Source organism: Calonectris borealis, chromosome 3 (assembly GCF_964195595.1).
Source record: "Calonectris borealis chromosome 3, bCalBor7.hap1.2, whole genome shotgun sequence".
Taxonomy (NCBI): domain Eukaryota; kingdom Metazoa; phylum Chordata; class Aves; order Procellariiformes; family Procellariidae; genus Calonectris; species Calonectris borealis.
This window is the reverse complement of record NC_134314.1, coordinates 99,760,256-99,784,522: the sequence shown is the minus strand read 5'-3', so window position 1 is coordinate 99,784,522 and position 24,267 is coordinate 99,760,256. Positions and strand designations below refer to the sequence as shown.

The 24,267-nt window shown below is 36.6% G+C and overlaps 1 protein-coding gene across 1 annotated transcript in view; it reads left to right on the top strand.

Annotated features, from left to right (window-relative positions):
- Nucleotides 1-21,224, top strand: part of PLEKHH2 (pleckstrin homology, MyTH4 and FERM domain containing H2) — a 57,418-nt gene extending 36,194 nt beyond the window's left edge. The window contains exons 17-30 of the mRNA XM_075146928.1: nt 2,969-3,148; nt 3,961-4,069; nt 4,173-4,285; nt 6,541-6,720; nt 8,548-8,645; nt 9,120-9,297; nt 10,981-11,136; nt 12,567-12,664; nt 13,056-13,197; nt 13,929-14,074; nt 15,451-15,580; nt 17,067-17,153; nt 18,870-19,007; nt 20,103-21,224. Coding sequence (XP_075003029.1) covers nt 2,969-3,148; nt 3,961-4,069; nt 4,173-4,285; nt 6,541-6,720; nt 8,548-8,645; nt 9,120-9,297; nt 10,981-11,136; nt 12,567-12,664; nt 13,056-13,197; nt 13,929-14,074; nt 15,451-15,580; nt 17,067-17,153; nt 18,870-19,007; nt 20,103-20,285 — 1,938 coding nt within the window. The 3' untranslated portion in view covers nt 20,286-21,224. The remainder of the gene's footprint in view (nt 1-2,968; nt 3,149-3,960; nt 4,070-4,172; nt 4,286-6,540; nt 6,721-8,547; nt 8,646-9,119; nt 9,298-10,980; nt 11,137-12,566; nt 12,665-13,055; nt 13,198-13,928; nt 14,075-15,450; nt 15,581-17,066; nt 17,154-18,869; nt 19,008-20,102) is intronic.
- The last annotated feature ends 3,043 nt before the right edge of the window (nt 21,225-24,267 follow it).

Here is a 24,267-nt window from a genome sequence, read left to right as displayed (position 1 = left end):
CAACACTGTTTCCAGCACAAATCCAAAACATAGCCCCATACCAGCTACTGTGAAGAAAATTAACTCTACCCCAGCCAAATCCAGCACAGTAGTATATGCCCATTTTATCTTGATTACCAAACATTTAAACTTGACAGATTGTCAACTTGGAAGGTTCCTATCTAATAGACAGTAATCCAGGGCACGCTCATTGGTCTCCTTCTCCTACGGGACATGATATATATTCTGCATCTTCTTATCCCTAGCCGAAGAGGGTCGCTGATTTGCTGACAGTCAAGTCTCCCTTTCTGACAGGCGTGAGACTCATCAGGAAAGACCTGGCTGTCATTTACTTCTGGAAGCTGACCCTTTCTAATGTATGTTTGCAATGGGCAGTGACTGCAAGTTTCAAGAAATTAAATGTTCTTTTTATCCCTCAAATGATTTCCAAATCCTGTTCTTCGGTATGTCAAAGTGCCTCCACAGTCCTGCAAGGAAAAAAAAAAAAAAAAAAAGGCTAGCAGGATGCAGAGTTTGCTGCTTTGCAGATGTGTGTCTGTGGGGGGGATCTCTTCCTGCTCCCCATGAGAATTATGGAAAAGGAGCTCACTGTCTACAACTGATGAGGTGCACAGAAATGGAGATGGAGGATGGCAAGAGAAAGGGAAGAGAAAATTAATTCTGAACTTTAGGGAAAATACTGTTTGAGAAAGAAAAGGAAGAAATGGGGTCTAATCAGCTTTAAGTTAACCTCCCAACATCCCATACCCTGTAGGATACAAGGAGCTGAGAAAGAGCAAGACCTGACTCTTCCACATTGGGCCTGACCTTTAGTTCTCTGCCCACACTTCTGAATATTGTCGATCCTAATATTTCCAGTCATATATATGCACAGAGACAGGACAAAGGACACCTCCCAGTCATACTTTTCACCTGTCCTTTTGCTTCCAAGGCATTGCATTTTGCCATCAAGAAACATCTTTTTAATGGAGGTGGGTCAGGAACAAGATTTTGGAAACGTCTACAAGAATTCTTGTTAATACTGCTGAGGTTATGAATATTTGATTCATAACCTTATTACTTAGCCCTAGTAAGACTGCTGACACTTGACAAAATGGTAACAGTCCGCTGAGCCATTATAACCCATAACAGTTCAAAAAAATACAGAAAATCTCATTTATTACTTCTAATCTAGCCAAATAATCATACTGGATCCAGTAATTTATAGTCTCTGTATAAAGCTAGTTATTCCCTTTGTTATCCTTTCCTTTTTTAGCCATTTTTTAAACATTCAACTAAACCTTGTTTCTAGAACTATATGAGTAAGAGAGTAGTAATGATCCATCAAAAATTTTTATTTTAATTACTCTTTAAAAGTGTAATACAGGGCTGGGGAATCAAATTACTAGAGTATTAATCTCTAGCTCATCTTACAGAGACATTAAAATTAACTTGCATTTGCTCCTATGAAGATACCTTTTTTACCATTGAAGATTTTGGGGTTTTAGAACACCCTTTAGAAGCATCTAAGAAGTTTGCTGGATTCTTGTGAATAATTCCCTCACATTTGGAACAAGTTTTGCTTCCCTTTTAAAGCAAAATTGAAACTAATTTGCCAGCTTGTAATAGAATAAGAATTTCGCTTTTGTAAGCAGAATAGGTATGAAAAGTTTTCCAAAGCTAGTTCATTTCTAATGTTCAACAATTTGCTAATTAAAAACATGTTTGCTGTAGCTGAATGTGACTGTGCAGAAACAAATTACACAATCTGCAGTGGTTAATACAGTAATAGAGTCTATTTAATTGGCCTCCTTTCAAAATGGAACTCAAATTAAAAAATCAGCCAACTGTGTTTTAGTTAAACTTAGTGAATAAATCAGTCTTGGCTATTTGTATATGAAATGACATCTCTTAATTCTCAGAATCTTATCTTGTTCAAAAAGTTGAATGCTTCAGAAGCACCACAGAAAATACAAATCACCACATGCATCTTTAAGCCTTTCTAGTGAGAGCACTGGAATAAAGAGCCACCACTATGTGATGTTTCCTTCAAAATGATTATATTATTAACTGCTCACTTTATCGAATCACTATTCAAGAAACCCACCCTAGATTGAGTCAAACTTGCCAGCTACTCTCGAGTATCGTATTTTCAATTTTTAAACAGTATTATAGAGAAGCTAAGAGTCAGCCTCATATAATTTTCACCGTTGTTGGTATTTCTTCAGGCTTACACTTTAATGTGGCACAAATAAGATGCTAGTTACTGTAGTGCCCTTCCATCCTCCTACTAAAGGGAAACATCCCTCTCTTTCTGCTGAATCACTAAGCATTGCTAGACATCACAAACAATACAGAAACAATAGCATGCTGTATTTGTGTTCGTTGTGCCTTCCTGTTGATAATGACTATGAAATAATTACTTCTGTGAAAATTTCCTTTTGAATGGCTTTTCGTATAAAATATTTCCTGATAAATGATCATTATACTACATATACAACTTAACACTCAAGTACTGTGATCTATCAGACTGAAGAATGAAACCAGCTGAGAAGGTCTACCACACAAAAAATTTACCTTGTGAATTTATAGCATGAACAAAATAGCTACATCAACACTACGCTGCTGTCCTTTGAAATGACAAGATTATTCTAGGCTTGACCCAGGGAAGTTTTGCTTGGAGCCAGGTGTGGAAACTCTGAAGAACTACTCTTCTTGCCCTAACAGACATTTATTGCATTAACTAGGTACAGAAGCACACCTGGAAAAGAATTTCTTACTTTCAGACTTTGGTACATATCATTCTCCTGCTGCTGTCTGCAATAGCTGGCTTATCTGACATTATTTGGCTGGACTGAAAATTAATAAATACAAATGGGTATTGATGGTAGTTCACGTTTTTCTTTCTATTTGTAGAATAAGAAATATAAAATTAGTGTGCACTGAAGCAAATATTTGCTCCCTCACCACTTCTGATACTTACTTCTAGTTTCCCCTTGGTCAAATCAAGCTTTTTGAGGCGAAGGTTGAAGAAGTTGATAGATCATGTGATTCTGATGAAGATTACGAGGCTAGTGGTCGCAGTTTATTATCAACACATTACACTGTTGTTATCCACCCCAAAGATCAAGGACCCACTTATCTTCTTATAGGATCCAAACATGAGAAGGTAACAAAAGAACTTTTTTATTGAGTTTCAGTAACACATCTATGAGTATGGTGCTGTGATATGAATATTTCTTAAAGAGGAGGAGGAGGGGGACCTACAAGTCATCTGGCTTGTAGTTTGATATAATAAGCAAGGAGGCGGTCCTGCTTCATTACCATCAATCAGAGTTTGTCTGCAAACTAATGCTACCGAGGCTATTCCTTTTTAAAATAGATGAAAATAAGCAGGCTTGCCTACAGAAGGAGATGGTGCAGAATATCAAATATGCTGTAACTGGAGGATTTTGCTCACAATACACTAACTTGTAGACAGACCTGTAGCAGACCTTCTTGAGACGTTTTGGGATACTGTTACCCATTTTCACTGATAAGACTAACAGTAGGGAAGACTGCCCTACTGAAGTGAAGGAGAAATGAGAAGTATGGTTAAACCATTTTTATTATTACTACTTTATTGTTCTCAAGGAATCTTGTAGACCTCGTTTTGCTTTCTGGCCTTATCCCCAGGTTAGCAGGATCTGGCAGTGATAAAAAGGCACTTACGTTAGCCTTCTGAAGAGGAAAGGAAGAATGCCCTGATAATTAGCCATGATTTCTGAGGGTAAAAGACTTCTGATGAGAGTCAGAATGTCCAATATTCCTTGCTTAGTATTTGTAACATAGAGACCATAAATATAGGTGTATTCAAACAACGGCAAACTCCTTTGGGCTTCAACGGGAGCGTATGGCAGTTTTAAATTGAGAGCAAAATCTTGATGAAGCAGCTCCTTCCAACACAGAATGAGTGAGCTGCTGTGTGTTTTTCTGCTTTAGGACATGTGGCTTTATCATCTGACAGTTGCAGCTGGAAGTACCAGTGTAAATGTTGGATCTGAGTTTGAACAACTTATTTGCAAATTATTAAATATGGAAGGCGATACCAGTAAGTTTGTTTTTGTTTCAGCATACTAATCTTCTAATACTTATTTACTGAATGTACTTATGAACTGAATTAATTGCAAAACCTACATATTTTATTTGCTTAGCTTCTCAGATTTGGAGACATCCTACCCTTTGCCACAGCAAAGAAGGAATAGCTTCCCCTCTTACAACATTGCCATCAGAAGCCTTGCAAACTGAAGCAATTAAATTATTTAAGGTAAAACCATAGCAGATACCTTTTTTATTAACTGACTTACTATTTTAACTCTTAGCTAAAGAATGGCTATTAGTTGGCTTACTGGAGATGTTCAACAGATAAGGAAAAAGAAAAAAGAAGTTTACTCCTATCTTTAGTGGAGGTAACTAATGGACAGTAGCAGAATGTCCCCATATTATTTCACCAAAAAGTATCACTTCCAATGTAAAGAGATCACTTCTAGCTGTGAGGGAGCAGTTTAGGCTTCAACTTTTGCCCTTTCTACTGAGGTTATTGATAAAGTGCAAGTTAGTAGAAAAATCCATGGCCATCATGGATGATAATAATTTCATCATGAAGTTCATAAACCCCAGCGAACCTAACAGCATGGATGGATCTCTGTATTCAGAGAACTGTATCTGAAATACTATTTTTTCAATTCAATTTCAGGAAGAACAAATGGTAGGCAAAAGTTTTGTTGTAGATATATTTAAATCAGCTAGAAGACATTTTAAAAATCTGAAGAAAAACAAAGCAAAGTTGAAGTTTAATCAGGTCATGGATTATTTCAAATTGAGATAGAAGGCAGAAATTCTACTGCTCTTTTTGATAAAAAAATCTTTTCTTCATATAAAGTAGCTATTCTTAAAAGACTGATTAGGTATTCTAGTAATGTAAATAGAGAAAATATTACAGAGCAAAATTATTGAAACTATTTCACAACAGTTTTTGTAATTCACTTTTAAAGATTTTCATACACCTTTAAAAATACACATATGTATATCTCCCAGTAGCAGTGAAAAGGCTTTATGATTAAGAGATACATAATGGTTCATAACTGCTGTGCCGCAGCTAGTTTCTTGAGAATTTTTGTATGGCAGTAAGACCTTATATCTTTCCCAGTGAAAGGCCAGATAGGTGGTTGATATCTATGAGAGGGAGTATGCTGCAATGCCATTAATCTTTGTGCTCTCTCCCACCCTCACCCAGGTAAAACTACTCCTGAATGTGAACTAATAGCCAGGCTATAAAGTCTATTTCAGAGGCAAAATAAAATCTTGCTGTTCCTCTTTCTGTACGTTGTGAAACAAATTACAAGTTGGAAGGCATGGAGCTTGAATAAAGGAACTTTCTCCACAGAACTTATACAAGTCTAAAGATCAAATTTCGTGAAGCGTCAACTATCTGGAGAATTTTGATGCGCAGACCTAGAAAGGAATTCAAGACAAGCACCATATGCTCAGTCACAGCCACTTGTAGGCAAACTTTCCAGCTTGTTTCTCTGAAATGTTTGAAGCACTTTAAAGAAGTACATCCATCTTATTTTCTGCAATCTTGCAGCATGAAAATTTAAAAGGGAATGTACTTCTCTGATAAAAATAAATTTACATCTATTTGGAAGTCACTTCCTGAAATATATTTCAGACCTAATTCAAATCACAGACACTTGCCTAAAATAAATAAATAAGAGATTACTTGTATGACCTTTATTGAAACTTTGTATAAATAAGTTTAAAAGTCAGGTAGGGAATTGATTTAGAAGCAGATGAAGTCATGTTTCAGTTATTCCATTGCTGATAAAAATTAGTCCTGTGCATCCACATATTTTCAGATAGAGTATAAATAGATTGGGCTTCCATCCATTTCTTGTATTTTGCTTATATACCTTGAAAATTCATCAACTATTATATAGAGTAAATGCAATGAGCGATACGTAAGCTTTCTTGTAATACAGCACAATGAATTCTTAACACCTGGCTTTCCTAAGACGGTACTGGGAATAGGAACGGTTATACTTACCCACAGTAAAAATACTAGTAAAAGCCAAGACATAAAACAAATGGCTCTGAGTTATGGTTTTCTTATCTGTGTATATTCTGCCGTGTTGTGCTCACTACTTGCACAAGCATTTTACACTAGCTGCCACTGAGAGCTGTACACCTTGCATTTTAAAGTCCTGTACAGGGATAAGCTATGTTCAGCATGTCCTTAAACTTGCCTACCACCACAACTGTTGCAACTCCTGCTAGAGCTCACTCCATTAGATATGGAGTGAAAATTTTAAGAGGTGTTTTTATCTTGTCTCTCTACATAGCTTTTCATCCATTCTGGCCCCTTTTCACGCCTTTTTGCAGGGCCAGCTGGGTTTCCTTAGTCTACCGGTAAACTGACTAATTGTGACCTCAACTATAGCACACTTTAGTTATACAGAACGTCTAAAAGATTTGTTGGAGCTTTTTGTATGTAAACTCACTTGTTTATTATTTTGTATCTAGACCTGCCAGTTGTTTATAAATGCTGCAGTTGACTCTCCTGCCATCGATTACCATGTATCTTTGGCCCAAAGTGCTTTGCAGATCTGCCTCACACATCCTGAACTTCAAAATGAGATCTGTTGTCAGCTTATTAAACAGACTAGACGTCGACATCCACAAAACCAGGCAGGACCGATACAGGTAACCAGTATTTATTTTAATGGTATCTATTTCAACAGCACAGACTGTTTAGAGTGGTAAAGGGGCTCCACACTTTTGTAGCATTTGCTTACTTAAAATCAGATAAAAACCTGAAATAACATCTTATTACTACTGTGTCTTCTTGAAACAGTGCTGATGCTATCCTCCATCTAAGTACTTATATCTGATGACAGGGTGTATCTGTGCCTGTGCTGTTTTTAAAGGCTGGACATACAATGGGCTGTCTGCAAGTAAAGTGTTAAGTAAGACATCATGTATAGAACCTAGTTCTCTTTTACTGCATCTTTTCTAAGAGAGGTGTTGCATCAGGAAGCTTGGTGGGCTAAACCGCATGGCAGATGTCTCTATAGCATGAGCGTGAAGAAAAGCTGTAGAGCCATGTTGTGGAATCTCAGATAGGCTCAGGGTTTCAGTAGGTCACCTCTTGTATGTTATGCTGTTCTGCATGCACCCTGCATGCTAGATTATAAATACATACTTAAAATTCTTCACCTTTGTCCATTGCCAGCTATTCACTGGTATCAAAATTTGTAACTATTAAATGATCTGAAATTGAAAGGAAAGCTAGTACTTACAGTTTGTGTAGATTTAACAGAACTGGAACAATAGTGCATATAATGGAGGAATACCTACAGGACTATGAGATGGATCAGAAAATGAGAAAGGAAATTACCACATTAAGGCTTTTGTAATAGACACATTTTTCTCTTGCCATAGAAAGTAGAACATGACCAGCAGACATAACTATTATCTAGAAACAGCCCGTATCTGGGATACGGCCAGTATGTGTGCATCACTAAAACATCCACAAAGCTTTTATAACAGATGTAGCACATTCATGTCAATTAGCACACACTGAAGATACATACGGCTAATGAAATTTAAACTAACCATAATCCTTCTTTGGTACTTTTGTACCACTGGCAAGGCCTTCCCTCTGATACAGATAAATAAATTATTGCTATCATAATCCACTGGCATGATTTTTAAGCATTAACATGTTCAGTAAAATGTTTGTGATGTCACACTAATTTTTTTAAGTCCTAAATTCATGCTGTAGTCTCCCACACTTGCTTCTACTGCAGTGTCTTCCTGAAACAGAGCCAATGCTATCCTCCATCAAAGTACAGGTATTTAATGAAAGGGAAATCTCTGCCTGTGCTGTCAATTTTCTATTTAATACCAGGCAAGTCAGATAAATCAAGATAGAGAAACCCCGTTTTCTAAATTTCAGTATGATGCATTTATACAATTGTGAGAAAAGTACTTGCAACGTTAGTAAGTGTAAATCCAGAGTACATGAGAGCAGTCTGTATTATGTGAAGCCTATGGATACATATTGAGTAATGAAAATATACCAAAATATTGAATAATTGTTTTTTCAATTGTTACTATCTACTTGGTAGGAGGAAAATGTCTTATGGATTGCTTCATTATATATATAACAGGAGAGGTGAATTAAAATTGTACAGGCTTCTCCTCATTTCTTAGTGCTTGGCCTTGCAGCCTTAGGTTTTTTTTTCCCGTGTATTAACTGCTTTTTATAAAAACTGATCTACTTTCCCATTTCCAGCCCCGAAAGAAACTTGCTGTACACAAGTAAATAGAAAGAAAGCATTTTGGCCTTCCGATGAGGTGCCGTGCTTATTTACTCAGCTTTTTCTCTGTGTTTTGGGTTTTTTACTCCTATTTAGAGTTGTCTGTTACTCGACTTGGCATAGTAAGCTGCACTGCTGGCCAGCAGCTGCAGCAGGAAGTTTTACTTTGTAAGATGTTTAAAACAGTGAATGTCTTCCTTTTGTCCAGGGCTTGCAGCTCTTGGCTCTCTGCGTTGGACTCTTTCTGCCCCAGCACCCATTCCTTTGGCTTCTTAAACTTCATTTAAAGAAGAATGCAGATTCCAGGTGTGCCTCCAGAGTATTACCCAGCTAGTCGACTAGTCTTTCTGAAGTATCTTATTTCCAATCTTCCATTTAATATTTCAGATATTTTGACATATATTTTAAAATAAATTTGAGTAGAATTGTGCTCCACTGCTACTAAAATGTAGTACACATTACTTCTATACATCACTTGGGAAAGTTGTCCTTTGTTTTGAAAAATACTCTGCAGTGGAACTCTGACTGTATGTTGCAAAACCATGAAAACCAAAATATGGCAGTTACACAAAACACTGAGTTGTGTTCATCTTTGGCACAATTCTGTTGGTCTCGGTGGACTAATTCTCTTTATAATTCCACATGGAAAAATGTGTTGGAAATCTCGCGGAGTGAAATCTGAGTGCTGCTCCCATTTGGCACCCCCAGAGAGATTTACTCACGGTTTACTATCCTTTCAGTCAGTCCCCAAGAATTGCCTTATTTCTCTTTTTGACACAGGACTGAATTTGGGAAATATGCAATATATTGTCAGCGATGTGTAGAGCGTACCCAGCAGAACGGAGACCGAGAAGCCAGACCTTCCAGAATGGAAATCCTTTCCACTCTTTTAAGAAACCCCTACCACCATTCGCTGCCCTTCAGTATTCCAGTTCATTTCATGAACGGCATATATCAGGTAATGTCAGGTAGACCACTAAATCTAACTTCCCAACCCCTTGCTATTAGCATATATATGAAGTAGTATATCAGAAATAGAACTGTAATTGTTAAAGTAAACATGGTTCAAGTTTCATCCTGTGTCAGTGCTAGCAATGGCAGGCACAAGGTAATTGAATCAGATTTGATCAACAAAGAGTAAAGGTTTAGGGAAAAATCTTTAAAAGAAGAAAAAAAAACCTAAAACCTCTTAAGAATGAGAAATGCTAAAGTTCTGTTTCTTATTTAACCTGACCACCAGATGAATGAATTAGACTGAAGAATAGGGAAAGGTATTAAATTCCACTTCCTTTCATCAGACTTGAAAGTTAAATATCTCACTGAAGGCCTGGAAGCACAGCTGTAACTCCCATTATCAGTCATGAAGGATAACCATATTTGTTACAGAACAAACACAGCTTCATTCTTAACTCTTTTGGGACTTCATCAATCAAAGCCTGTAGGAAACTCCCCATGGGCTTCCATGCATACTGCTTCACATCCTGGTTTGTGTTTCTAACCGTGAGAGCTGGCTGAAAAAGTTTTATAACAATTCACAGTATTCCTAGACAGAAAGCAAGTTTTTATATGAAATCAAAACTGTATCAAATAAACTTTTCATTTCAGGTCGCAGAACACCTCTGCTTTTTTTCCCCTCTGTTTCTTAATTGCTTGCTGCTTGCCCAGTAAAACAGAAAAAACAACATGTATTTAAATCATCCTAAAAGGTTTCAAAATTGAAATTTGAAGAAGAAGAAGAGTAACTGCTCATGTAACTTAAGGGTTATGAAAATTGTAATTAAATAAATAAATTACTTCAGTGGGATCAGCAAATAACCAATTATAGTGGTATTGAAAATTCTTGTATTCATCTCTAAAGCTAGATTCAACAGATTTTTTTTTTTAATTCCAACCACTGAGAATCCCAAAATAGAAGTCCAAGATCCTTTTTCAAGGTATTTCTTTACAAGAAACAGGTAAGGGGCCTTCTTCAACATATCAAATACAGGAAAACATCCTCCAAGTAGGTAAAGGTGAACATCAGCAGCTAGTATCTATATAAAAGCCATCTCCCATCTCTTGTTAAAATGCTTTACTACTAGTAACAACAGACAAAAATTCATATATTACTGGCCTATGTAGTACTGACAGAGCAGCATTTGTAAAATATTTCGGATCTGCCAATGTAGATCTGCCAGTAAATACCCCTCTGAAGTTGCACATGATGAAAAATGATTAATTGATCTCATTTGTTTCACTACCATCTTGAAAAGTGTAGGAAATTACAGTTTTCTTCATTTTTCAAGTAGTATCTGTCACAAAAAGCTCAGCTACTAGACTGCTTTCTATTATATAAATTCTGTAACAGAAATTCAAGTGTAGCAAGTGCAAAGAAAAGAAAACCAAAAATACTACATTTGGAAGTTTTTTGGTTGACTTCCCATGTGGAGATCTTGAATCTTTTCCAAACCCTTTATGGAATTTTTTTATTTCCAATGACAGTAAGTTATTCACAGGTGATGGAATGGGTCTTATATTGCCACTGTTATTCTAGAGATACTATCTTTCAATATCTTAGATTTTTTTGGGGGGGTGGGGAGGGCAAGGGGGTGGGGTTTTTTAATAAGTTTAATAGCAAAATACATTTTGGCTGCTTTTTTAGGTTGTTGGGTTTGATGCCTCTACCACAGTGGAGGAATTTCTGAACACCCTCAACCAGGATACAGGAATGAGGAAACCAGCTCAGTCAGGATTTGCACTGTTTTCTGATGATCCCTCTGGCAAGGATATTGAGCACTGTCTTCAAGGAAACATCAAGGTAAACAAAAACCTTTAATGAGCTCTGCATATAAAACAAAAAATATCTTCGTTTTACAGAGCTCTCTTCAGACAATGTAAAGGAGAACATTTTTCAGGCCGAAAACTGTCTTTAGGGTTTTTTCCTCATAATGTAAAAGGAAAGATTAAAAAAAAAAAATCCCTTTTTCAATTGCTGAAATTCATTCAGTGAACTATATTTAAAAGCTTTGTCGAGGAGACTGATATTATTCATTCATAGAAGTAGCAGCTGGGCTAAAAAAGAAACAGTAAGTTATTACTAATCACAGTCCTTTAAAACTAAAAAGCAATTGGAGTTCAAGATGCATTTAGAGATTTCAGTTAACATTTCTTGTATAGCTTCAAAAAATGACCATTTGAGGTCCAAAAAGTCATTCATACTGGGGTGGAGATCCTGGGGAAGAAAAAAAAGAAAGGGTTCCTTATCTAAATATAGAATAATTAGGGTTCAGTTTAGGAAATTTCCAATGTTTGGCTTATCATTGTTCTGAATTCTGAATTTTAGTTCCCTCTATTGCTAGAATTAAATTCTTTGCAGTAAAAATTGGCAAAATGCAATATAATCTATACTTTAATAAAATGTTAGGTTTTTTCCAAGCTTTTTAGGAACTAATGAAAAATGAATTTTTTGTGCTTCTATCAAGTGGTTCTTTTTGCACCCTTCGGCCGATGTTCACAGCTGCACTTTGAGTTACAAGGTGTGGTACAACCAGACCTTAGTGATAAACAAAAAGCAGGGTCATCATGATCAGCTCTCTTCCCCTACGAGAATAATTACCATATGGAAAGCAAAATGTATAAAAAACGTACTTATTTTCTTGGTAAATGCAACTTCAGAAGCTGGTCATGTTACTGCTTCCAGGAAGGCTTTTTAAGGAAGGAACGGTGACATGAAGCCCAGCAGAGCGCCCAGGACCTCCGTTCTATCTCCTCCCCATCTGCCCACCTACCCACCCACAGCGCTTGTTGTGAACCACTCTTGCTGCAACTTCATACAAACTTCATAGCAGTTACTAGAAAGGACCTGAAAAACTCCAGCATGCAGCAGAAACAGAAGGCAGAGATCAAAGGCATTTGATTAATTATATAACAACTCACTCTGTAATTACACATTCATTGGCTGCTGCTAAATCAAGTACCTGGCCTTTCCATATAAGCATGTTATGGCTCGTTTCCAAAGGTAGTGTGTGTGTGTTGCAGGATAAACAAACAACAAAAATGTTAATTATTAAATGCTTCAACTAAGAAATGCAAGTAAAGTTATCTTTTAGTAAGTTTAAAAATTCAAGGTATGTATGTTTCTGATACGTAATAGGTAAAAGATATTAAAATAAGTAGACAATTTCCATTCAAAGGTGTTTTCAAAGAGGAATACATGGCAAAGTCAGTTTTGTATTGCTTTCCTTCTAGATCTGTGACATTATTTCAAAATGGGAGCAAGCCTCCAAAGAACAACACCCTGGGAAATGTGAAGGCACAAGGACTGTCCGCCTTACTTACAAAAATAGGTTTGTATAGCAAGCATAACATCTCTGCCTTGTCCCAAGAGTTGTTTTTAATTTATGCAGAGTTTCTTCATCTGAAAAATATTGGCTGACTTAAAGCTTGCAACAAAAATAGTAAATAGGTGTAACTGGAGAATTTAAAAAAAAAAACCTTATAGTTAATTTTTTCTAGTTCTTAAGAGGTGAGCAGGTCTGCCAAAAACAATAAAAAGCAACACTGAACTCAGAAGACTGAAATTAAATATTTGCTTACTGGTTCAAGTACAAGTGTTGCTCTTCTAATGTGTTTTCATGCTGACGTAAACAAGTCACATTCACAGCAGATACTGCTAATCCTCAGGGCTAATGCATTTCCCTATCTTCTTTATTTAATAACTTTCTGTCTTTTCTGTAGGCTTTATTTTTCGGTCCAAGTCCATGGGGAGACAGACAGAGAGAAGCTGCTGCTAGTATATCAGACAAATGATCAAATAGTCAATGGACTCTTCCCCATAAACAAAGAACTAGCGATGGAATTGACAGCTCTATTAGCTCAGGTAATCCTTGTGCATTAGTGAATCACACAGCAGTTTTACAGGTGAAAAACTTGAATAAAGAAACTGGTCCAGGATTGCTTGACAGTCAAGTGATCTCCACCTTTTACACGTAATAGGGCTGGAATCTGTTTGTAAGGCTAATTCTGTACTTCAGTGGAAATGCTTTACAGCATATGCTGCTATTGGCACCAGTACGGATAAAATGTGCTTTACCTCCTACACAGTCAGGCCCTCTTTGATGAAATATCATGTAATCATGTACCATTTCTTCATTCACTATTCCTTACGTGATTCCTGCAAGTTAATACACCAAAGTAACAGCTGTTTAATGAAAGCCTAAGACTCCTTTACTAGACATGGTCTTGATAAGATCTGTTTTATTTTTAAAAAATGAAAGGCTCAGGGGAAGGTTATTGAGGAAGTTATTTGATGGTGTTATGTAATAAATCTAAACTGGTTTGTGTCAGCTGGAGATCTAGCAATCTCAGAGCAGAACTAGTATTATATTTGTACAATTTATACTTGATATTTATCTTTTTTCCATGGTAAATATAAAATAAGAAAAATAAAATTACTTGCATGACTTTTATATCAGTGAAAAATATACATTAATTGACAAACTGTTTTTCATTTTATACTTTGTAAGACAGAGGAGAAGACAGCTCAAATACCCAGCTATAAAATTACTCTGGAGTAAGAAAAAATTTTCTTCTTTGTGGTTTTTCCCTTAGGTAGAGATTGGAGATTTTGAACGGCCTTTCTCAACTCCAGCAGGGCAAGTCACTTCCCAATCCAAGTCCAATCAAACGTTAAAACAAGTTTTAGAGAGATTCTACCCTAAGAGATACAGGCATGGTTGTTCAGAGGAACAATTAAGGTGAGATGTATTTTGCAATTCATATTCTCTAAAAATCTAGGAGTGAAATGAGGAGGTTTTAAATTGTCATTAGGTACAACTTATTGTTATGCCATATTTGCCTAAACCTGTGTTTAGGTAAATATGAGTATTCTTGCTAAATTGAAGAACCCATTCCCTCTGTATATTTCTAATCTAAACAGAGGACCATCATTAAGCACGCATTCCAGCAAAAGGCGGTACAAGTTGCTACACAGTGTTACAAAACCTATTAACATAAAGAAGAGCAGAACAGTGTGATAAATAATCCAAAGTCAATGATATAGCAATTTTGAAGTCAAATAAACATCATAGAAATGTCTTCCTCATTCTTCACTGCAGGGTTGAGAAGGTTTAATTATTGTATGTGCATTATCGTATGCACAAGGTAACATTATTACATACTCAGAAGATAATAGGCACATTCAAAAGTATGCGCAAAACAAATGGAAAGTTACGCAATTAATTTCAAAGAACAAAATGTAAGAGGTCCTAGATTAGACTAACTCATGGAGGATTAAGTCAAACACCTGTTGAACTGTTCAAGTAGTCCCTAAACGACCAATTGCCAGAGCTGGAATTCTTCGGCAGGGAAAGAATCACTCTATACCTGCCCTGTTTCTTGTATTCTTTTGCTAAGGGTACAGTTTGACTTTATAAACTTCCAGTAAGAGTAAGCTGCAAGAGAAAGATCTCCCTCTACTACACGTTCCCCCTCCCTTTTCTTGGGCTGCATCTAATAATCTTGTGGCTGCCAGGTGAGTCATTCCTGCAAGTCAATGTGCTAGAAAGGTATTCTGGGTTTTTTTTTTTTTTGGAGGATTAGTTTTCCATAGGATCATTTTATTGAACCAACTCACCATGGGCCCACAAAAGAAAAAAGCCAGTGTGAACGCATCATGCATCAGAAGCACCTTTTTTGGTAGCAGCACCCAGATACACTAAAAAAAAATAGTGTTAAGCTGTATCTTCCACATCTGCTACTAGCCACTGGTAAAGATATGTGCTAAGCTGGATGGATTTTTGGAATGACAACTGGCATAGCTGTTGAGTACTGATAAAGATAGATTGATCATCTGTAGAGACACATTAAAAGCTGTACTAGACTTTTTCCCTTTGTACTGCAACTGCTACATCAATATTTAATCATAATGTTGCAGAAATTAGAAGATACTTCGTAATTTTCATGTGCAAAAAATATTAAATGATGTTTTGGATTTATTTAATACTGTATAAGTGATAGTTGTTGTATTAACTTTAATTATTTTAACAAATGGATTTTTTTTTGCTCATTAAACTCGCTATGGTAAGCATTTAAATTCCTCTCAATAACTAAATTACATATTTCATTTCAACAGACAGCTTTGTCAGCGATTGTCTACAAGATGGATGGCTCTCCGGGGGCACAGTGCTGCAGACTGTGTGCGCATTTATCTCACTGTAGCCAGAAAATGGTCTTTCTTTGGTGCTAAATTGTTTGCAGCAAAAGTAAGAAACTTCACTGAGTTTGAGTGGTGGGATTTTTTAAATATAATTTGCAAACGGTAATACCTTTTTGTTGAAAATGGGAGTGTTACACATGTGCTGATTGAATCTCTTGTCAAATTACTAACTTGTTTAAGCCATATACTGGTGAAATGTAATAGCCCTAGTACTAAGTATACCATAATAGTAACATTCTAATACACTTATTTCTTGTTTTACATTATTAATCTAGGTGGTATCTTTTCATTTTCTTGTATCTTAGTTTGAGAAAGCCTTTTTGTTTCAGACTTTTTTTACCTGATAACTAGTAGAATATTGAAAAGGCATCATTAACTGGCTATGGAAGCTGAACCTTGCAGAAACACTAAATGTTGTTAAGGGTATTTAAAACAGTCCCTTCTGTGGTGGCCTCTCTCAATTTCTCCTAAACCACTAGTATCTTAGAATCATAGAATCATTAAGGTTGGAAAAGACCTCTAAGATCATCGAGTCCAACCGTCAACCCAACACCACCATGCCCACTACACCATGTCCCTAAGCGCCTCATCTACACGTCTTTTAAATACCTCCAGGGATGGTGACTCCACCACTTCCCTGGGCAGCCTGTTCCAAGGCCTGACCACTCTTTCAGTAAAGAAATTTCTCCTAATGTTCAATCTAAACCTCCCTTGGTGCAACTTGAGGCCATTTCCTCTCGTCCTATCGCTAGTTACTTGGGAGAAGAGACCAACACCCACCTCGCTACAACCTCCTTTCAGGTAGTTGTAGAGCGCGATGAGGTCTCCCCTCAGCCTCCTCTTCTCCAGGCTAAACAACCCCAGTTCCCTCAGCCGCTCCTCATAAGACTTGTGCTCCAGGCCCTTCACCAGCTTCGTTGCCCTTCTCTGGACACGCTCCAGCACCTCAACGTCCTTCTTGTAGTGAGGGTTCCAAAACTGAACACAGTATTCGAGGTGCGGCCTCACCAGTGCCGAGTACAGGGGCACGATCACCTCCCTGCTCCTGCTGGCCACACTATTTCTGATACAGGCCAGGATGACATTGGCCTTGGCCACCTGGGCACACTTAATTCTCTTGATTCAAATAACAGCTATGTTAAACAGAACTGGCACCTCACCCCTTATGTTTTATTAGGTAATCCCAGTATATATATATAATTGCTTATCAGCACTCTGTTCTTTGCATATGTAGACATATGACCAAACTTTAAAACACCTGACTTCTTTTTTACTTTATTAATGAGACTATACATTTTATTGGACTAAGCATCAGAGGAGGCTTCAAGAGTATTAGGTTGAGTTCATAGTTCTGCCCCTGGCCGCCTACATGGCTTTGGGCAGCTACTTCAGTTCCTTTACATCAGTTCCCTCCCAGAGTAAATCTCAGTAAGATCTGTGGATGGAGAGAGCTCTATTATAGCTGAGAGTTAATAATTATTTGCATATTGCCTCATTTTGAAGTAGTAATTAAAGAACATTTCTCTTTGTAGCCTCTAGCAACCTCCTCAGTTGAGAAACCCTTCATATGGTTTGCTGTACATGAAGATGGCATAAGCATCCTAGATTACAGCTCTATGGTAAGTGAAATTTCTTTTTTAATTTTGGTCAAAGTAGATTTTAATACTGAGTATATGCAGAGATGCACCACCATGCTACATAAAAGATGGCATTAGCCTTCCATGCTAAGTTATCCAGTCTTTCTCTTAAAGCAAAAATTAATTCCTTTCAAAACGCTTTAATGTTATCATCATCATAGTAGCACTAATAATAGAAATAAGTAATGAATTCTTTGCACAGAATTTATTTTTGTTTATCAGATACAGTTTTCATATCTTTTAATGAAATGTTAATGTTTTAATCATTCAGATGTCAGGAGATCCATAGTTACAGTTCTTACAATAACATTAATTTTCTTTTCCTGGAGACTTCATTTTCCATTATTATTCATAATAGATACACTCTGCAAAAATTAGTTACTTTGTTATTTTCATTGTATTATTTTTGTTTAATAGTAGGTAATATAACCCAGTGTTATTTAATTATGTAATTTAGGCTCTGATTTTTCTTTGATTTGCAATAAAAATTTTCACAGAAAACGACTCATGGCAATCAGTGTAAAAAAGCAGTGCCTGAGAAGATCCCTGCTTTAATTTATATCCTGCAAAAAAACAGAACGGCATGGTGCTATTAGCAAGTGCTAATATTGAATATCAGAAAATTAAAATCTCAACTTTATAATTGTACTGATACGGGCCTTTTCATTACGTTTCTGTGCAGTTAAAGAAATAATAAAACAAAGAACATGAGGAGAGCAAACAGCAGCTCTGTTCAGAGAACAAGCAAAATGAGCTTGCATCGGACTGGAGAAAGCTCTGTGAACGTTATCTACTCATAGAGCTAGCTATGGCATTTCTGCAGAGCACTGCCAGTTTACAACATCAGCAGGCCTTACTTGCCATTCAAAAAATGCTCAGTTTCCAGGGAATATTCTGATTTTCTGTAGGAAGGATCAAGGGTATCAGAAATGATGTTGCAAGGGGTAGTTAAAGAAAACATTATTTCAAAATAAGGGCAAAAAGAGGTTTAGTAACTGAAGGACATTAAGTCAGTTATTGTACAGATATTATCTCCCGATGAATTTTAAATGTGGACATCTGCAGCACATTAATATGAGTTGTAATGATAAATTAAATGCTAATCATAGACTCAAAGGCCACTAGTGTGGTGTTGAACATTGAACAGTAAGAGACGAGGCATGGAAAGCAGAGGGGCCTTGAAGAGCATTTAAGTTTCATCAGAGATGTGAAAAAAAGGGAACAGAATTTAATTTCATTTGTGTGTATGTAAACTACATCACTGCACAAAAAGAAGTCCTGGAGTTAAATTCCTTTAGATGTCTCGTACTCTGCCATTTAATTTATTTAGACACTGCTTTGATTTCAAATGGAATTCCTGAGATTAACTTGTCCCAAAGTCAGTCAAGACTTGTGTAAATTGAATTACACACTTGAGTTGAAACTTGCTTATAATATCTTTGATCTAATTAATTTGGAATAGAAACAGAGGTCAAACTTACACGAGTTATCTGCAATGGAGATTCCTCATAGTGAAGGTCTGAATGAAGCTATCCCAAAATCTACAATTAATTTCAAGATTCATAAGAGGCTAACAACAATATTTTGAGAAATACACATGTAACTATATTTTTGAAAGAAGTATTTGTCATAATCTGCTTTTCCTGCATTGTCCTGCTTATAGTTTTGCGTTCTGTTTTTCTGGTTTTCTTTTTTAAGCGATTAACAGTTACATATACATATAAGAGTCTGATGACTTTCGGAGGCTATCAAGATGATTTCATGTTGGTTGTTAACAATGCTCAGACAAAGGACAAATCAACTGAAAAACACCTTTTTGCCATGACAAAACCAAAGGTTGGTATATTACCTGAAATAGTTTCCCACCATCTGCTACTTTTCTACTTTTTCTAGTGGGTAATCCTTAACAGATGTGAAAGATGAAACACCTTCTTTATTCCTAGCATTCTCAGATTATTAACTTTTGCCAGATGGTTTTAGAGAGTAAAACAATTAGTAATATAAGACCTAACAGTGACAATACTGATGTGTTCCTATTCTTTTCATGTCCCTGTCTATAACATACCAAATTTTTCATAGAAGGACAAAGAAGGCTGTTAAGGACAGGAAGTATATGTGGTACCTAAAAACTAATCTGTTGGCTTAATCAGCACCAGAGATAATTTTTAAGAAGGTACATTTGTGTTCTACAGTGGAATTGTAGAACACAAGATCGGAAAGATCAGTCACTTCTTAAAAATCCTAGGATATTTTTACCTTTGGTAAAGAAACTGTTCGTGCTTTTTAAACCTAGATTCTCTCCTTCACTGGTAAGATTGACTATATTTTTTTAAAAAGCAAAGATTTCGAAGTCTTTTGCTGTTAGTCAGAACAATTTATGAAACAGTATACAAAATTCTACATATAAACGGGTCAAAACACGCCTTCTCATACAAATACGCATAGCAAAATACATCTGTTCAAGTTTCCCTCAGATTGTGCAAGGTTGTGTGGATTGCAAAGAGAAAATACGGTAAAAAGCTCCCAGAAGTCTTTATTCCTTTTATCTACCCTGCACCTCTAGTTCTCTGAGCACTAGGTATTTTCTAGCAAAATTGAGGGAAAACATCATGAAAGTTTTTTCTAAAAACGTCATCTTTCGGACTTCAAAATCTCTCTCAAAGTGAAAGAAACCATCTGTTTAAATCATTGAAGATTGTGGAAGACAAAGTATCCAGCATACTGATGGCAATAACATTATATTATTGGCAAGGAGCAATAGAAAAAAGCTCTATTAGGCATCTCCTCTCTCCCCATCATTAATTTGTTTGATAAAGTACAAGTACTTTTCCAGTTGATGGTGACTGTCATTTGCTAAAAAGTTAGCTATTTTTTCAGCAGTCAAAACACATCACTGTATTTTTCAAAGAGTTTTGTATGTTCCTGTTATAGATTCTTGAGATCACTCTACTGATTGCCAGCTATATTAACAACTTTCATCAGCTGAAAGGAGCTGCTCATCACCTCTCTGCTCCAGCATTACTGGCACCTCAAAGTGGACAGAAACTCAAGGAAACGGGGAGTCAGCCACTTCTTGCAAACAACAGACCAACTAAATGTCCCACTTTGTTATGAAAGGATTATGTATCATGATAATCCATCTTTGTTACAGGGTTTCTACACTGACTGAAAACTTTTTGATGTATAAGACATAGAGCATAAGCAGGTCCATAACCAAAAGAAAGGCGGACAGGTTTACATTCATTTCAATGGTATATAACAGGAGGAGCCCTTTAATTAAAGCCCTGGCCTGAACTGGAATGATGATGAGTGAATTCAAGGATTATGCTTTACTGGTGGTGGCTTGTGCCTACAACTCAAAAATGTGTCTGTGGATAGTGATGGGGAAAGGTGGCCGTGGGAAAAATTATATAGATTTTAGTTGTTTTCCAGATATTTACTCAGGGACCAAACTGTCTTCATCTCTATTTTTCAAAATTATACAAGTTATATAACCTTAATTTTGAAAAGGAATTTTTGTTTTAAAAAAAAAAGTCAAACACAGAATATTTTCCACTTCCAGCACCCATCCTTATTTGCAATACAAGCACCATGGGACTAAAAAGAACAAATTGTTTGATTTGTATAATTGTTTCTCCTTTAAAAAAAATACAAACATACGCACATCATGTAACTATTATAAATCTGAAGAGTATTCTCATGATACCCTCTAGCCTTTGTTATACAGCTATTTTACTTGGCAAATCTTCAGCCTTGGTCTGGTAAATTTCTAAATAATCCCTCTCTGCCCCAGCCTTTTGGAAAAATCTAAATTGGACAGGCACTGTATTTAGTATAGTTTTATTAAACAAGAGCCTGTACCTAATTTCTTCTTTAATCCAGAATAATAATATAATACAGATGCAAGAAAGACTCACAATTGAAAACACAAGAAGAACACAAAGATGTTGCTTGAACTGTTGTGTTTAAACTTGGAGACATGTGACATATAAAATCCATGTATAATGTGTATAATGTATAGACAATAATTCAAATAATATTTTGTAAAATATGTGCTCTTTGGTTTTCATTTGTATCTATACATTTCATATTATAATACTAATACAGTGTTCTTGCACACTGAAGACATAATGCTGGATCTGCACTACTGGACTTGGGAGCACTTTCCAGTTGCCTTTTTCAGCTGCAAGCCTCAGTGCTACATAGGGTCAAATATATAGAAATTACACCCATTTTTTTCTTCCAATCCTCACATTTTCGTTTCCGTGCAAAGAAATCACTTCTGCAGGCTCTGAAATGGATCATCAGCATGCTCTAATAGATAATTTAGGTCCAACCATAGAGAAGGTAGTCAAACATAAATCACTGATTCATATACATTTCACAATTTCCACTTCTGCTCATGCTAATGATCATGGATCATTAATCCCTTATGGCTAGCCCTCATCATTTGGGGTTTTTTTAATTACTTAAAACTGAAGTAATTTCACAATGATGAATTTTAATATTTGAAGGTTGAAAATCTCCTTTGTTTTATGACATTTAAACATTTCAGATATATACACGCTCATACTGAGAGAAAAAGAATTTTCAGCTGTTTGCTCTCTATGAAAGACAGGCTGTGAAAAGAACATGCTCTTAAAAAGTGGAAAGACAAATTGGCAAGCTGACTTGATAAATACGTTTCTTCTGAAAGCTCTCGAAGTCTCAAAGTCCTGCCACAGCTACTTAAGTCTGCAGGACTCAAGCACTATTTTATGAATGGTACTATGGGCCAATGCTTTGTCTTGAAAATGACAAGCAAATAACAAGCATATTGTATCTAGATGCTTTCACATTTGCAGTGCGGGAAGAGCTTGCCGGTAACTTTTACCCATTGGTGGTGGTTGTGGCGCTAGATCTTTCTCTTTCAACGAGGCAGGGCCAGCAGCAGGAGGTTTACCTCCTAGTGGGCGGCTGATCTCCTGCCGTCATCAAGGAAAGCAAAGTGGAAGCTACAAGAGAACCTGGCACCAACTGCAGCATCTTTTTGTGCAGCACCCCCTGTGAAGTGATGCAGATAGTGTGGTGTAATTGGGCTAAGAAATAACATCCCTTTGCAATCAGCAGAATAGTTAACTTTCAGCAGTTTGAGGGGGGGAGTGTTGTGTGTGCAAATTCAAACAGATGCTACTGCATCAGTTAGACACAGGTCATAGTCTAAAGCTTCTCAGATATGATGATTAGAAACTGCAATTCACAAATACAGAAATTTTCATGTCGTCATGAAATTATGATAGCCATCAACCTAGAATACTCCAACTAGTAATTCTTTCCTAATTGTCCAGTTTTAAATGAATGTGGCAGATCAGGTTCTATTAGAAGGCAAAAAAAGTGGAGCATGTTGCTAGTGAGCTTGTTCATGAAGTTTTTAAAATCTTTGTTAAGTTTGGAGACATGATCTACAATACTCACAGCTGATGTGCAGATTTTGAGTCTTTTGAACAGTTTTCATTAACACACAGCTTCATAAACAGCTGTTTTGTAAAGCAGTATACAAACTATGAAGTATAGTATGACGTTCCTGCCTGCCTTGGGTAGATAACTTTAGACATTGCTTTGCTTTTTAGTGTTAAGCTCTTGCTGCTGCAGTATACCCCTACATCATAGTGCCAGAAGCAATTCATGCCTTAGTTTCCCTTTTCGTGGCAGCACTTTCCAGACTTGCTACCACCAACTGCTCATTATAGGTCACCATTAATCCCATATAGTCACACAACCAGAAATGCTGTGTTAATTTTTATGAAATAAATGCACTCAGAATCACAGTTACCATGTCAACACTACACTAAATAATGCAGTTTCTTCCAGGATTTTCATTAGCAAGAGTGAGGTTTCCGTAGTATGATAGTAACCTCCTCAAACAGACTCTTCCCTTCAAGTTAACAGAGTCGGCAAGTAAAGTCTCTTACACATGCAAGTACACTTCAACAGCTCAGCTTGCAAACACAGCTGTGCAAGTCTTGGGAAACTTGTTCCATGTTAATCTAGCTCCAGAGCTACTTAGAGGATACCACACAACGAAAGACAGCAAAGCTGAAAATTTCAGAGTCCAGGCAGATAACCTGTTCTGCCTTCCCCTCCCGGCCCGAGCCTCATGAACGATTCACATCTCAGTCTTAACCTTGAGCCATCCACCAAAACAATTCATACTGTGCTACCTAATGTATGACTAAAGCCCAGGTAGGAACTAGACCTTTCTCACCTTCTGATCTTCAGCAGTGATGATACGATGGGAGCTGTCAAGTCAGCAGTGACCTCTGGGACTGATGCTGAAGAACTTCCCATGCTCAAGGCTTGCAGAACCTAGGCTGTAAAAATATTCTCAGGATGAGACTAATGTGTTAGCACATGCAAGGAGACTTCACCTTCTACCACAAACTTCAGAACATCTTTTGTGCTTGCTTTGAGCTAGCGGTCAGTAACAACAGTCAGTATAAATGGTCAATGAAACTGAAAGATCACTGGTAACTCTCTGTATAAACAATCACATTGATCTGAAAATAATATTTGGAATGCAATGTAAATTAATATATTACTTGAATTTCACTTTGCCTCGTCAATTTTTGTGCAGCAGTATTAGTAAGCAAACTGCTCATTCCTAAACCAAGCAAGACCTATTTACTCCTGTAGTACAGCAGGCAAATGATAAAGCTTTGAGTTTTTAATACAATCCACAAAATTACTATTTTTCAGTTATTTTAGATTAAAATTTGGTTTATATTTAAATTTAAAATAGAGGCATAGATTTCCCTATAGAATAAGGGTGATAGGTATTGGGTGTTGGAGTGCCTTGTCAGACTAATACAGTTTTTATAGGTTAGATCCTGAAGGAAAAAATTCATCCTTGCATAAAGGAATGCACCACTTAAAGCTTTCGGCAGAGTTTATTAGTCCATACAGCTTAGTGCAATCCATTAGTTTGAGTTAAATTTAACTAAGGTGATTAGTAACTCAGTAATAATGAATTAGGAAGAAAAAAGGTTTCTACAGTTTCTTAGGGAAAAGGAAATGAAACTGAGTAAGGTGAAACTTAAAATACTGAGAACTCCAATTT